General features: G+C 27.7%; 1 protein-coding gene across 1 annotated transcript; it reads left to right on the top strand.

Moving 5' to 3' along the window:
• Window positions 1–5,356: 5,356 nt before the first annotated feature.
• LOC114165989 (uncharacterized) lies at window positions 5,357–6,797 on the top strand. Its single transcript, XM_028050636.2, has one exon. The coding sequence runs from the start codon at window positions 5,696–5,698 to the stop codon at window positions 6,593–6,595; it is 900 nt and encodes a 299-aa protein (XP_027906437.2). The 5' UTR covers window positions 5,357–5,695; the 3' UTR covers window positions 6,596–6,797.
• The last annotated feature ends 8,062 nt before the right edge of the window (window positions 6,798–14,859 follow it).

Below are 14,859 nucleotides of genomic sequence, written 5' to 3'. Positions count from 1 at the left end.
AGATTGACAAAAAATAAAAAAACTAATGGAATAAAATAATAATCATATCATTAAATAAAAACATTAATTATATATACATTTAATTAGAAATATATATAGAATTTTTGAACATCCAATAAACTAAAAAAATATATATAAAAAAATGAAGTAAAATAAATAAATTTATAAAACACTTAAAACTTAATTAAAACAAAAAAGAAAATATTATTATCCTATCTTCACTACTTCCTTTTCTGATAAACACAGTTCCTTTCATCAGAAATATTCAAAGGTTTTGACATTACATTTTTGCCACTGTGTGGATTCCATAGAAAAGTTGCTTATTTATTTGAGAAAATAGTTATATATATATATATATATATATATATATATATATATATATATATATATATATATATATATATATATATATATATATAACAAAATGGACGATCTAACAAGAATTCTATTTCAGTAAATTTCGCCTTACTGATCTCGTCTTTTATGGACTCGATCCCTCCCTTTTGACTGTACAAGAATATCTGGAGTTCAAGATGTCTGAAAGCACAGGAAAACGTTCTTTTGCTGATATTATTACCAGTATCTGATACTGGATTATTCATAGCATTACTATACCCTCCCTATTCATTGCAGGTTGGTTATTTGTCAGTACAGGTCTAGCTTACGATGTATTTGGAAGTCCCCGCCCAAACGAGTATTTTACAGAGAACCGACAAGGAATTCCATTAATAACTGGCCGTTATATATATATATATATATATATATATATATATATATATATATATATATATATATATATATAAAAAGAAGAAATATTCAAACTCATTCCTGGGACTTTGTCATTGGCTGGTGGCGTATGCCCCAGGATTATCAGAAATTGTCGTCTTCCTTTTCTGTTCTTTTGTACACCTAAATAATAAAATACAAACAAAGTGCTTATCCATAATAAAAAATAATTTTACATTTTTATTCATCAAAAATCATTATAGATACTACTCTTTACTGGCTTTTGATAATAATTATTATTAAAATTATAAACAATGTTTCTTTATTAATTCGGATAAAAATATATTAACATTAAACTTGTAATGAATTAGTTATCTATAAAAAAAATTTCTTCCCTAATTAAGTTGCATTGCTCGTGTCATGCTTGCGTCACTTAACATATAAACACCACCGTTTAAGGGTAACTTTATTTTATACCATTTTCTCAATAAAACAAAATATTGAAAGGAGAAAAAGACAAAGCAAAACTATTAAATTAAAACCAAATTTTATATTTTAAGATGCCACCAATTTTATAAAATTGAGTGCATGAGTTAATTTTAACTCGTGAAAAAAATAATTTGATTAAACATATATGAAAAAGCTCTTGAAATAAAATCACAAAAGGAAGTTGTTTTTCGTTTTACGTCAATTTCATAACTAGTAGAAAGAAAGTTTTTCACTGTCCGAAAACAATTTGAAAAAAAAATATGAATTATTTGACATGTTCAACAAACTACAATTATTTGAACTTATAACAAAACAACAATCAATAGCATAACATTATCTGTGAGGTTGCCAACCAAGCAAGGAATATAATTTATTATAGGTAAAATAATGTACATAGTTTTTGGTTTTAACATTACTTAAGTAGAGAGAAAGTTTCAGTACATTAATTATTAATACAAATTTCCCATCACAAAGGCTTCAATATTTCTCGTCTTTTTCTTTTATATATATTTTCTCATAATGTTTAGTAAAAAGTAATATAAGTAATTATATTTTGGACATAATAGATTAGTACGTATTAATTAATATTTATGTTTTTAATATAATAATTAATAATCAACATATATTAAAATAAAAGAAATTAGTAGAAGAATATTTTATTTCATTTTTTATTAATTCAAAAATCTTTTCTTGTTTAACTTTCTCGCTCTTCATCCTTTTATCCGAACCAAACTTAAGTTATACACTTAAAATGTAAAGTATTTTGTTTTCTATTAACTAATTATAAAGTAGAGATGATATGACAATTTAAGAAAACTGATATGACACTCAAAAAACTTACTACATACACTTATTGTTGTATAATGAATGCATGACATATTTTCTTTAATATTTTTAGCATTTAAACACGTGGTATATATGATAAATATTTATAACAAATAAACCTTTATAAGCATATAAATTACTATAATTAAAGCTTATAATAATGACACTTTTAATACATAACTTATATTATACGTCACTTTTTTAATAAATAAAACAATCAAATACACTTTTTTTTAGTTATTCACATTAAAAAATTTAAAATTTTTATTTGAGGTAAAGATAAAATAAAACAAGAAAAAAAAACAAAACTAGTAGAAATGCTTGCATAACATAAAGAAAAACAATTGTAACTAAAAGATCGCCTTTTTCTCTATTTATCAATTATTATTCTTTTATCTTTTTATTTTGTATATTAACTTAAAAACATTATATTATCATCATCTACTAATATAATATCATGCATATTTAAAATATACATTCATGTGTGTGCTAGTAAGAAGAAAGTGAAAATATTAAGAATATCGAATCGAATATGTGAAGAAAACAAGAGTTTTATTGTATATACTTTAATTTCTTAGAAATAATAAATAATAAATTTGAAATGTGTTTTTTTTTTTTTCATTTTGATTTTAGTTGTATTGTAAATGCGAAGCTTGTGTCGGTTAACAAACAAAATAAAGAGTGTCCTGCAATATTAAAACAAAAGTTCTTACACATAATAAATAAATGGCTTTATTTGCATTAACTGCGTAGCAAATACTTACCCTCTTTCTGAAAAGTAAAAATGCCAATTCAATAGGTTAAAATATTTCCACTTAAACCTACAAGTACAATTATTTACACCAAATAAAGTAACAATTCCAACCAACAAAGGTTGAAAAAAAGTAAGAATATAACTAAGTGCTGGTAAAAACAATCTAAAATGTAAACTTTAGCATAGCATAGATGAAATAGTTTATTTTATTTTTTCATTTTCATATATCCGTTGCTCGTAAATTGCAATATTTAATTTAATGAGTTATAACTCACCAACCAATTAGGTACATCAATTTAAAAATCTAAATACAGCTCCTTACTTTTGGTGTCACCTTTCACCAAATCCTCTTGTAACATACTAGTGAGATTAAAAAAAAAAGCACTGGATACTTTTATAATATAAACAGAAGTGATAACAGTGATTATACAATAAATAATGAATATAATGTGTTATTAAACGATGTGAAAAATTGTAAATAAAATTATGAAAGAAATATTCATAGTAATGATAATATTTATTATAATAATAAATAAGATACACATAAATGTTTTTATACCAAAACAGCATTTCGCTTATATATAGTTATAAATAAAGGAAATTAACTTTTTAAACTAAACGAATCCTTTTGGACTTGAAACTAGGGATAGGATTTTAGTAATTTTGTGAAAAAAGAACTATAAAAAATAGAATAAAATAAAATTATTTCTTTAATAAGTTAAAATTGGTTTCACATAAGTTAATTTGTAAAAAAAAATTATGTAACTTTTCTAAATTATATTATTTTCCATTAATTTAAATTAGAATATGTTATAGTTTCTCTCATTGAGACAAATTAAGCCATTTAGTGTAAAAAAGCTTTTTATCGGTAATCAATAATTATCATTAGCAATTAATAGTGAGTACTAAAATTATAGTTTAAACTTTATGTATTTTTTTGCAGTTTTGTTTCATTGTCTAAAGCTGTAAAGCTCATTTATGTTGAGTGAAAAGAAGGTAAAATAAAGATCTTGTAGACACTTTATTCTCATTATTACAAAGTAAAGTTTGAAGCACAATAATTTCAAAGAGAGGATTGCGATATTTTCGAAAAAAGAGAATCATAAAGTGTCATTATAATGATACTGGAACTATACTTCTGTTAATTAAAAAATTTAATTCATTTGATACTCCAATAGTAGTATAGAGCAAACAGTCTTTAATTTAATTTCCTAATAATATTAATTTTCATTAAATTAAATTTCCTAATAATAATGTGAAGACACAAGATAGTTTTAAAACAACGTAAGAACACTAATATCTTAGAAAAGATAAAAATAAGACTAAGTACATGTTTAAGAATAATTTAATTTGGTTAAAAATTCAAAATTTTAAGTGAATCAATTTAAAGAGGACTAGGTCCAACAAATTAACGTCATCCTGAAGATTCAAGTTCACGTCCAACCAGACCACAGTTAGTAAAAAAGTGAAAAAGGAAAGTTTATGAGATACCAATATGTTAATAATTTATAAATTTGTTTAATTTTTTATAATTTTATTTATACACTATTATAATAAAAATTTATTGTTAATATAATTTTGAAATAACCGTTTAAAATTAATAAATTTATTATATACAGTAATTTTTTAATTAGATAATAATATAAAAAACATTCACCTTATCTTACACATATTTTGTCTGAATGTAATTATAAAAAAGAAATAACAACAACATTGTTTTATGGACTCAAAAGAACTGTGAATTCGAAAACTTTTATCTTAAATATTACTATTAAACAAAAAGTCAACAAATTCCGGTTCTCCGCAAAACACCGGTCACGTATGGATAAGGGAACAATAGACTTGGTAATTAAACAACTATTAAATAAATAAGAGAATGTTTAATTAATTAATTACTTTTTGAAGTAATCAAATAAATTAAATTTATAATTTATTAATCTAGTGAGAGAGAAAAAAAAACTAGTAAATACACGTTCTCCCAAATACTACTGGGAAATAAAAAAAAATGAAAAACCAATGATTTGTTTTATCTTATCGAAAACCAAGAAACCCCGCAAGACAAAACATTACATCAATTAATCATTAAAATTATCTAATCTTAAATATCTAATCAAAAGTCAACACCCTTCCGATTGCTTCTTTCTCAGCATTTTATATTTTCATCAAACCCATTAAAAATTTCTCTCTCCCCCTCCCACTTTCTAATCCATGTTCACCAGCACATGTTAAAATAAACTAATCCCACACACAAAACAATTTTCATTCATAAAAATAAATATTGGTATGATAATTGCACAACAAAATATTTGTAAAAGGTGGATGATATGAAAAAAGAAAAAAATATTTATGGAGTAAGTAAAGAGTTTTAATGAGCATTTATGAATAAATTAGCTTTTGTTGGATAAAGAAAGAGGAATTAGTTGTAACAGTTATGGTATGGGTTTATGAGATTTACTATTTTGATGAATGAATTAAGCAGCCATTGGAAAATTAATGGATAATAATAAGACAGACCCCAATGGGGGGTGTTGTAATCAACCAAACCCTTTCCTTATCCAACTTGTTAACAAAGCTGGTCCTCCATCTTTTTCCATCATGCCAAGTAACTTTCTTTGACCCTCTCTTTCTCTTTTTTATTTATTTATTTTCTCTTATTATTCGCATTTTTTTTCATTCTCTATTTACCTTCAAACCCACACTAAGCAAACCCTCTCTCTCTTTCTCTCCTTTTCTATTTGTTTGTTTATTTGTGTTTGCAAGAACAAGACAAAGCTTTTTCCTTTAAATTCTTCGTCAGATCCTTCGCTTTTTCTTTTCTCTCCTAACTCGCAACGACACAATTGCCAGCATCGAGATATATAAAACGAGAAACGGTGTCGTATTTTTAAATAAAACGCAACAATGAGGTGTAAGAAGCACTTACCTGACCTCACCAGCACCATCGGCGTTTGCGCTTCGTGTCTCCGGGAGCGTCTCCAGCCTATCTACGCAGCCCAGGTTCAGGCCCAGGTTCAGGCCCATGCACAAGCCCAATCAGGAGAAAACGCATCTCCGCAACGAGAACGGAAGCCCAAGGCGGAGGAGAAAACGGCGCCGATCAATTTCCCGCGCTCGGTGTCCCCCTACGTCGCGCGCAGGAAATCCGACTGCGACAGCCGCCGAGAGAGGCTGTTCTACGGCACGCCGCAGGCTAAACCCGCCGCGAGAGACGGCGGAGCTGCGGCGGAGAAGAGGAGACACGGCGGCGGGAGGTTCTGGATCCTCTCGAACATCTTCCGCGGCAGATCGCACAAGACGGAGGCCGCCGCCGCGCGTCGGGAACCGTGCGAGGAACGGTCCACGGCGTCGTCGTGGTTCGCGATGATGCTCCCCGCGCGCCACCACAGAGGCGGCGAAACCGACAGAAGGAGATGCCGGCGCGCGGATCGAGGTATGTCGCCGTCGACGGCGGCCGATTTCAGCGACGAGGCGGCGCAGGAGCGGTCCGATTCCGGGAATTCGACGGAGAGTTCGCCTCAGAGACAGAATCCGACGCCGGCGACGGCACATCGGCGGTCTCGGCTCAGCGGCGGAACGAAGGGACTGTCGACGAGCATGGCGTTCTGTCTGAGTCCTCTGGTTCGGGCGAGTCCGAACCAGAACCAGCATTGGACCCATAACAATAATATTACCAATAATAGTAAAGGATTGGGCCAGGAAATGGGTGCTGGTGGGCCCCACCACATATCCTCTGCGGCGTCGTTTTGTGCCAACCGATCGCGGAAGCTCGCGGATTTCGGCAGGAACCCGCACAACCGTTGATTTTGCGGACCGTGGTACGGGCTTGTGTTTTGTCCGTTTCCGTTTGTAGATTCTTTTTTTCTTTTTCTTTTTTTTCTTCCGACAAAAAACGTAATCATTTTTCTTCTCTCTTCTTTCTCACTTTGTATAGTCCACATAGCTCATTGCAATTTACAAAAGAAAAAAAATATATACTTTTCAAAATATGAGTTTGACACTTTGAGATTGATGTGTTACTAATTAGGAAAAGTTTCTCTTTTTTGTGATAAACCTTGAATATGGATGAATTATCTTGTCTAGTGTGAAAGTTAATTTTATAAAAAAAATGATATTGTAGTTAAATTTGTTGATTAATTTGTTAATTAGGTTAGTTAAATTATTGGTACAACTTGAGGTAGCAATTAATTTCAATTTCATTGTTATAATTAGTCACATTTTAACTGTGGAACACTTTAATTCAATTGCTATAGTATGTACTCTCTCCTTGAAGTATGACTAATTTTTCTTGATTTTTTTTCTTCTAAAATAATAGTAAAAGAATAGCCAAATAAGAAACATAACTGCAATAGAGTAAGAATTGAAGGAGTATTGAAAATCTAAACCTGGTTTTGTCAAGTAAGAACAAATTAGTTAGGGCAAACTTTATGCTGCTCATGTTAACGGAAAAAATGACTAATTAGAGAAATAAAAAAATACAAGTATTGCTTATAAAAATATTTGTAATAGGAAGAAAAGTGACAAGATAGTTTAATATTCCGTCCATTTAAATCGTAAAATTCATCTTGAATTGAAATAATGTAAAAGTTGGTGAATTGTTTAAAAATTGCTTCAACATGAATTATTAAAAAATGTTTTAAGAGAATATTATTTTGATTTGTTTATTTAAATATAGTGAAAGTGTAACATGTCATTTAATAGTGGAGTATTAATAAACAAAACATTTCAATTCTGGTAATCATCAACAAGGAGGCAAAACATATAAATACATTGTTACATGTATCTGAAAATAGGTATTGGATAAGGTAGTTACATATACACACCAAAATAAAACTATAAACAACACAAAAGAAGTACAAGTTTTTCAAAAGATAGAAACAAAACAAAGTTTTCATAACCTATAACTAAAGAGTTGCATCCTCCCCTTCCTAAGTTATATGAACACTTGTTTCTTTATCTGCTCACACCATTTAATGGTGATATTGTAAATGAATAACACAAACATAACAAAGTCAATAAAAACACGAGGATAATCTAATTTACAGAAGGAAAATCATATACATTAATTTTATCATACATAGTAACCATACCCTTCAAAATAGATATCATACTAAAATAGCATGTCTCAACAAACACTTATGGATTCAATTATCTAGATACATGTATCAAGGTCAGATTCATTAGAAATAAGCACTTGTGGTCGAAACTTTTGCAAAGTTATTGCCAACGGGTTTCATCCTCCCACACATAAGGTTAGTCTTCACACCGTCATATGAACCTTGGAGCAGTCAAAAGATTAAGACTTCTTGTTACTTTCACCATCCAACCCAATTATACTCTACATGAGTGTGAATTGTCTAGTAGAGTGTCAAAATAGCTCCAATTTGAATCCTTACCTCAATGCATAAGCTAAAGATATTCACAACAAATTGGATTTTTCCCATGGAATTCCTTGAATTATACCAACTCATACCATCACTACAACCTTTGGAAAATCAATAATATCAACAATCAAAACAGGAAAAAATGTGAAACGAAACTAGCAACCGAGATCGACGCTCGATAGTACCTAAGGGGCGCCCAACACTATCGTCACAAGGGCTCACTTTCCATTGAGTGCCCAACAACATAGGTCGATGCCTAACGATGGTGACCCCTGAAGCTTTGTGTGATGAGCACATCTAGTGGTGCAAACCAACGCTCAGTGCTAGAGGCCATTAAAGCTCCCTAGAACAAGTGTGTCTAGCGGTTCGAACCATTATCTAGCGCCTTGAAACGAAACTTGCTCTCTGACTTGAATTTTGATATTTGTGCCAAACGACCTACCTAATACCGCCCAACCATGACAGAAAAATTCATGAATGGTAGAGTTTTAATTTGCTCCATTGTTCAAATTGGTGCTTTCCACTCCTTTATTAGTTTTACCTGTTTCAAAAACACTTCCTAACTAGTACCAATATATTCAATTGCCCAATTTAAAACTCTCTCATTCAAGTTCACATAAAAACCATCTAGCAAAACGAAACCACATACTTGAGCATAATTTAAATACATGTAATACAGATTTTGCAATCAAAACAGTACAAATTAAAGCAATTAATAATTCAAACTTAAGGTTTGATCACATTCAATTTACAACCTACAATTTGATCAAATGACCACATGCAAAAGCATAAAATTAGCTTACGCTACTTGCAAGATAGTTCTAACAACTCCTAAAACATCAAAGCACTTTCAATTTTATAGGATGATCTATCTACATGTAGAAACATTAGACATTGATGACTCTGAAGTCACATGCAAGCAGAGAATACTTAAATGCAAGAGGAAAATCGATTTGACCAAGGAAGAAATAGTAGAATTTCAACTTACTCAACTGGAGAAATCGATTGGTTTGAAGGAAATAGCTCGCACAAATAATCACTCTAACGATCTTAGATCTTCAAACAGAATAATAGAGTGTAAGATAGATAAGAGAAAAGGTAGATAGCTCTAGAAAAAAAGTTTTCAGATAGATAATATGTTTTAAAGAAATGAAACATGTTTATAAAATTTATATTTATACTTTAATGTTTTAATATTACTATAATCGTTTCACTATTTTAAAGACACTATCAATTCTAAAAATATTATTTTCTAGGTTATACAAAAAAGTATCTATCATTTTTCTTTTGAATTTTTTTATCTATAACAATATATAAAGAGATTCCATCTTTTGTATCCACATTTCAAAATTCTAATTGTACCCTTTAAAATATAATTATTTATTAAATTTTTGAAAATTGATTGTTATTTTTATAAACTTTTTATAAAATCATCTATCTCTGTTTCTTTTCTTTTTCCCTATTTATCAACCGTTATCTTTTCTGATATATTCCATTCCATTTTATTTTTAATAAATATAATTTTATTTTATATATTAACTTAATAACATTACAATATCATCACCTATTAATATAATATAATGCATATGTAAAAAATGCGTACACACAGACACGATAGCGCCTGTGTTTACGTTAATTTTAAATAATATTAATATGCCTGATTGACCTTTAAATTTAAATAGTTTTTGAAATGTTTTTTTTTTCTTTCTATTTTGAAGGTTAAAAGCTTGTAAAATATTATTTTTGGTATTTAGAATAATTAAATAATAATATTACATTTTCACATTATTTATATATAATTGAATTATTAAAACAATTTATTAGTACGGATTTAAACTTTCAACTTGTGCCTAATATATAGCTGGTACGGTTTTTAAGATATGTGTAAATCTTTGATAAAAAAAATGGCAAATAGAAATGAAAAATGAACAAATAGCTCAATAGTTTTTTTTTTCACTAATTTAAGTGTAATACTGAAAAATAAAAACTACTATGAATATACTAATCGATATTATTAATACAAAAGATAACATAGTTTATTAAAAAAGTATTTAATATATATATGACACGCGTGATATTTAACACACCACTCATAAGTAGTATTATTAAGATTAGGTATACTTGTCTAGATTTATCAGCTAATTTTAATATTAATAAATATGAATAAGTAAGTAAATTAATCTCAGTTAATATTAAATGTTACATTGAAGTACAAATCCATCTAAGAATCTTGAAATTATTAACTTACTACCATGATGCTTAATTAAGATGTAACTAAAAATAATTGTTATACTTGTAATAAGAATTGATCTTCTTAATAACTGAGAATAGTGTGAACACGTTATGTTTCAATAGTGTTCAATATATTATATTATATTTATATAAGAAAATATATTATTTTAAAAGTGTTAAAAAATATTAGGTCCATTTGAAAAGCAAGTTAAATAAATAAAGTAAAAAGATATTTCATCTAAGTTAATGATAAGTTTTGTAAACCAAACATGGTCCATTTTATGAATTTTTAGAACCTACTCACAAACTTATGTTAATAGCTATAGCCATTAATCACCGATTTGGTAAGGAAAAAAAAGCATTTCAAATTGAATTGTTTTGTTGCATGAAACATTTGGCATTGAATTAAATAGAAAGGTGAAGCAAGAAGAATAATGCATAGGGTTGAAACTTGGAAAGTGCTTAATATTATTAGGCCTTACTTTCTGCGTGCATTATTAGTCTAAACATTTAGCTCTCACACTTTGGTGTGTAGGGTGTGGTGTGCTACATACACGTAATGTTTGGCTTTGGCTAAAATAAAAGAGAAGAGAGAAATTAATGAAAGACAACTTTTTCTTTAGGTTAAATAACCTTTTTTTCTCCGATCATTCTTTTAGTTTGGTGTTAATCTCAATTTATCCAAATTTAAAAGATAAAAAATAGTCAACTATTTTTTCATTAAATTTATAGTGAAAATGACACTAGTAATGTTCCTTATTGATATTATTTGATATTTATCATATTTATCAGAAAGATACAACATTAATGACACATGAGTTCAACTTATATAATCTATTGACATCACCTTCAACTCAAAACCTTAACAAAATTTAAGAATATTTTACCTTATAAAATATTTTCTCATTTCTTTCGAATGTAAGACTTAAATTTACACTTACATTTCGAGTTATCTCCTTCTCAATGATGACTTTCTTCCACATTGGTACATTTTTTTCTAGAGTGAAAATATTTCCAACAATAACGAGTACCCCTGAAATAGTGACCTTTTTACACCGCTACTATATCATGATTGAAGAAAGACTTTCATTACAAGGAATCCTTACATCTAGGATTCTCCACTCATATTATACTCATCTGAGCTGGTCATCAAGATGAATAGACATGTCAAGGTGAGCCAACCCGACTCACACGGGTTGGCTCACCACAAGTCGGGTTGAAAATTAGTGAACCCAACCCGACTCACTTTATGGTGAGCCAGAAATTTTGTAACCTGACTCAACCCACCACAGGTTGGTGGGTTAAGTGGGTTGGCTCACCAACCCACCTAAAAAATTATTTATCTATTTATTTTTTAGTATTCAAATATTTAAATAATTTTTTAAGTAACCCATGAGATGACAATCATAGTAAAATCAAGAACCAATGTTTTGATCATGCTCACCACCAATATATGAAAAATTATTTCCAAGAAAGTATTTATATAGTCTAAGAAAGCATGACTAATATTACAAATTTTATGTCATGCTATTCAACAAAATATTAATAAAAAAACTATACATTTTTTTCATGCTAATTTAGAAAAAATTGTTTTATAAGACGGTTACTTGAGTAATTTATTATAAAGATTATAGTTAAAGATTAAAGTATCAACATATATAACTTGACAATCAAATTAATTAAACATTCAAACTATTCAAATATAATTAAGCAACATTCTAGCATTTAAAAATATGAAATTATGAACAAATATAATAGGAGTAGTAAATAATTATTAAAAAAATTTATAAAAATTTTAAAAAAAAATTTCAAAAAAATTGTTAAAAAGTGTTGGTGGGTTAAGTAGGCCAACCCACCTTCAACCCGGCTCGAACCCGTTTAACTCGTGGGTTAAGTGAGCCGGGTTGAGTTCAACCCACTTTTGAAAAAAATGAATTTTTCTCAACCCAACCCGGCTCAACCCAGCTCGAACTCGTGGTGAGCCGAGTTGGCTCACGGGTTGAAACCCATTTTGACATCTCTAAAGATGAACCATCAACTCTGACAATGAATCTTTCAAGAAGAAAATTTAGTAAAGAAACACAATACCAATAAGACATGAATTCAAGACACATAAAAAATTGACACTACTTTCAAAAAAAATGTTAAGACAATAAATTTATGAGTTTTTTAGAACGTTCAACTTCTTATTTCTATCCGATGTGAATTCCCAACCTATTGTTCATGTCAATTATTCTAAAATAAAAAGGAGATTAAATTAAGAATTCAAAATAATATGGTTGAATTAAATTTTTTTTATCATAGTACTATAATAATAAAAAAGACTATTTAACCTTTTCTTTATAACAACTTTGCTCAAAGAATATTTACCGATTTTATAAAGAATTAATCTGTGTAAAAACTTATTAATACCTACTAGTAAGATTTTTTTCTTAATTATAAATCTAAACATGAAATTTTGTTAAGAACTGACTTTGATATTAGTCAAACAATCTATTCACTGGATCATGCAAATATAAAATCTATAAGTTTAGAAATGTTTCTAATTTTTATTTGAATGTATTTTGGATTATGTTTCTAAAAGAATATATGAATTTTAAACGTGGGTTTTTAAGAAATAATAGAGAATAAAAAATGAATTTTTCTTTGGTTAAATGTGAGTGTATAGCAGGTGAAGGAAAGTAACATTTAATTAGGTTTTGAATTGAAAGCAGCATTAGTTATGCACATTATGTAGCAGCAATTTAAACTCTTAGGTAAATGCATTTATTTATTATTTAATGATCAACATTGATTAAGTGAGGATGAAATTTATTTTATTTATTTATTTATTTATTTTTACATGAGTGAGTGCACACTGTGAACCCTTAAAGACTAAGGTGGTGTTTGGATTAAAACTGTGAAAAATGCTCTTACCAATTTAATGTATATTTCTTAATTTCAATGTATACAATAAATAAAAAATAAAACAATATTTTGAAAGTCTTGGTATTTTTTTTTATCTCTCTCAAAATATATTAAATTATTTTAACGAGTTTTTTGTGTAAGTACTTTTAGAAAAAAAATGAAATAAATTATTCTACAAATTAAAATTAACTTACATAAAAGTAAAAAATTTTAAAAATATAACATATGTACCACAAAATTTATTTAAATTAAATTATAAAAGAGTAATTTTAATTTTTTTCTTACTTTTTTTTTATAAAAATGTTTATGAAGAAAATGTTATACAGTCTCTGCCTCTTGCAATGGGTTACCAGATATTGGAGCTTTAAAATATTTGAGAAATTTGGGCCTTCAGATATTCCTCTCAAAGTTAAGGGTCATTTCTTATTGCCCTCTTTAATTTCAATCTGTACGCCCTATGAATTTAAAAATTTTAAATGTTATTTTCCGAAATTAATTGCTTATGTTGGTCATTTCACAACTCAGGAAGGGTACAAATTAAAATTGTGGAGTGCAAAAAGAAATGGCTCAAGTTAAAGTAGTCATGGGTCTTTTGTCTTCTGAATCCCCATTGTCTATAGATAATTCCTCTTTTGTCCATAATTACTATTTTTATTTTACTTTATTTTTACATAAGACTCACTTAACAATTTTTTTTTTCATTCATTAGTAGTTATTTTATCTTCTCTTTTTTTTCCCATTAATTCTACTATATTCTTGATAAATATAAATTTACTTTGTATATTAACTTAATGATATACATCTACTAATATAATACCATACATATTATATATAAAAAATGTGTACTCACATAATTTGACAACATCATGTTAATATGTTTAAAGGATTTTTTTTTTGTATTCATATTTGTTTTTCAAATTTAACATTTGAATAAAAAAAATTAATTAAAATAAATATTTTATTATTTTTTAAATTTAAATAAAAATTATTTACATTGTAAAATTTATTTATATTTAATTTTATAATTATAATAAAAAAAAATAATTATAATTTTTTCGCTCGTGTTTTCACTAATTTAAAATAATGAAAATATTTGTGTGGACTATGCATTCTGTATGCATACTGAAACATATTATTGTTTAGAATATCTTATGCATTCTATTTTAAAATTTTTAATATCTCAAAATTTAAATCACACTGTTTTTAGTATATTAATGTCTAAAAAAAATTTATGCATTACTTTTTTATATTAATTAAATATTTACAATTAAAATAATTATAATAAAAATATTACCACAAAATAATATACTATAATTATAATAAAAATATTACTACAAAGTAATATACTTCAAATAATAAAATAAGTTATAAGACTTATATGTATAAACTACAACAAAATATTTTTTTTCCAGTTATAATAAAATATATATTATATAATGGTAATACAATGAAAAGAGGAGACACTCTTTCAATTATATAGAATGCAAAATAACCTGCACCACAATTTCTCCTTCATGTGCATGCATCAGCACTGAATAACATTTG

Source organism: Vigna unguiculata, chromosome 10 (genome assembly GCF_037176805.1).
Source record: "Vigna unguiculata cultivar grain cowpea cultivar isolate G323 ecotype 2 chromosome 10, ASM3717680v1, whole genome shotgun sequence".
NCBI classification, from domain to species: domain Eukaryota; kingdom Viridiplantae; phylum Streptophyta; class Magnoliopsida; order Fabales; family Fabaceae; genus Vigna; species Vigna unguiculata.
Note: the sequence above shows the minus strand (reverse complement) of the source record. Positions and strands in the feature narration are given on the sequence as shown.

Coding starts and splice junctions, on each gene's coding strand:
- LOC114165989 (XM_028050636.2), top strand. CDS start 5,696: ATGAGGTGTAAGAAGCACTTACCTGACCTCACCAGCACCATCGGCGTT.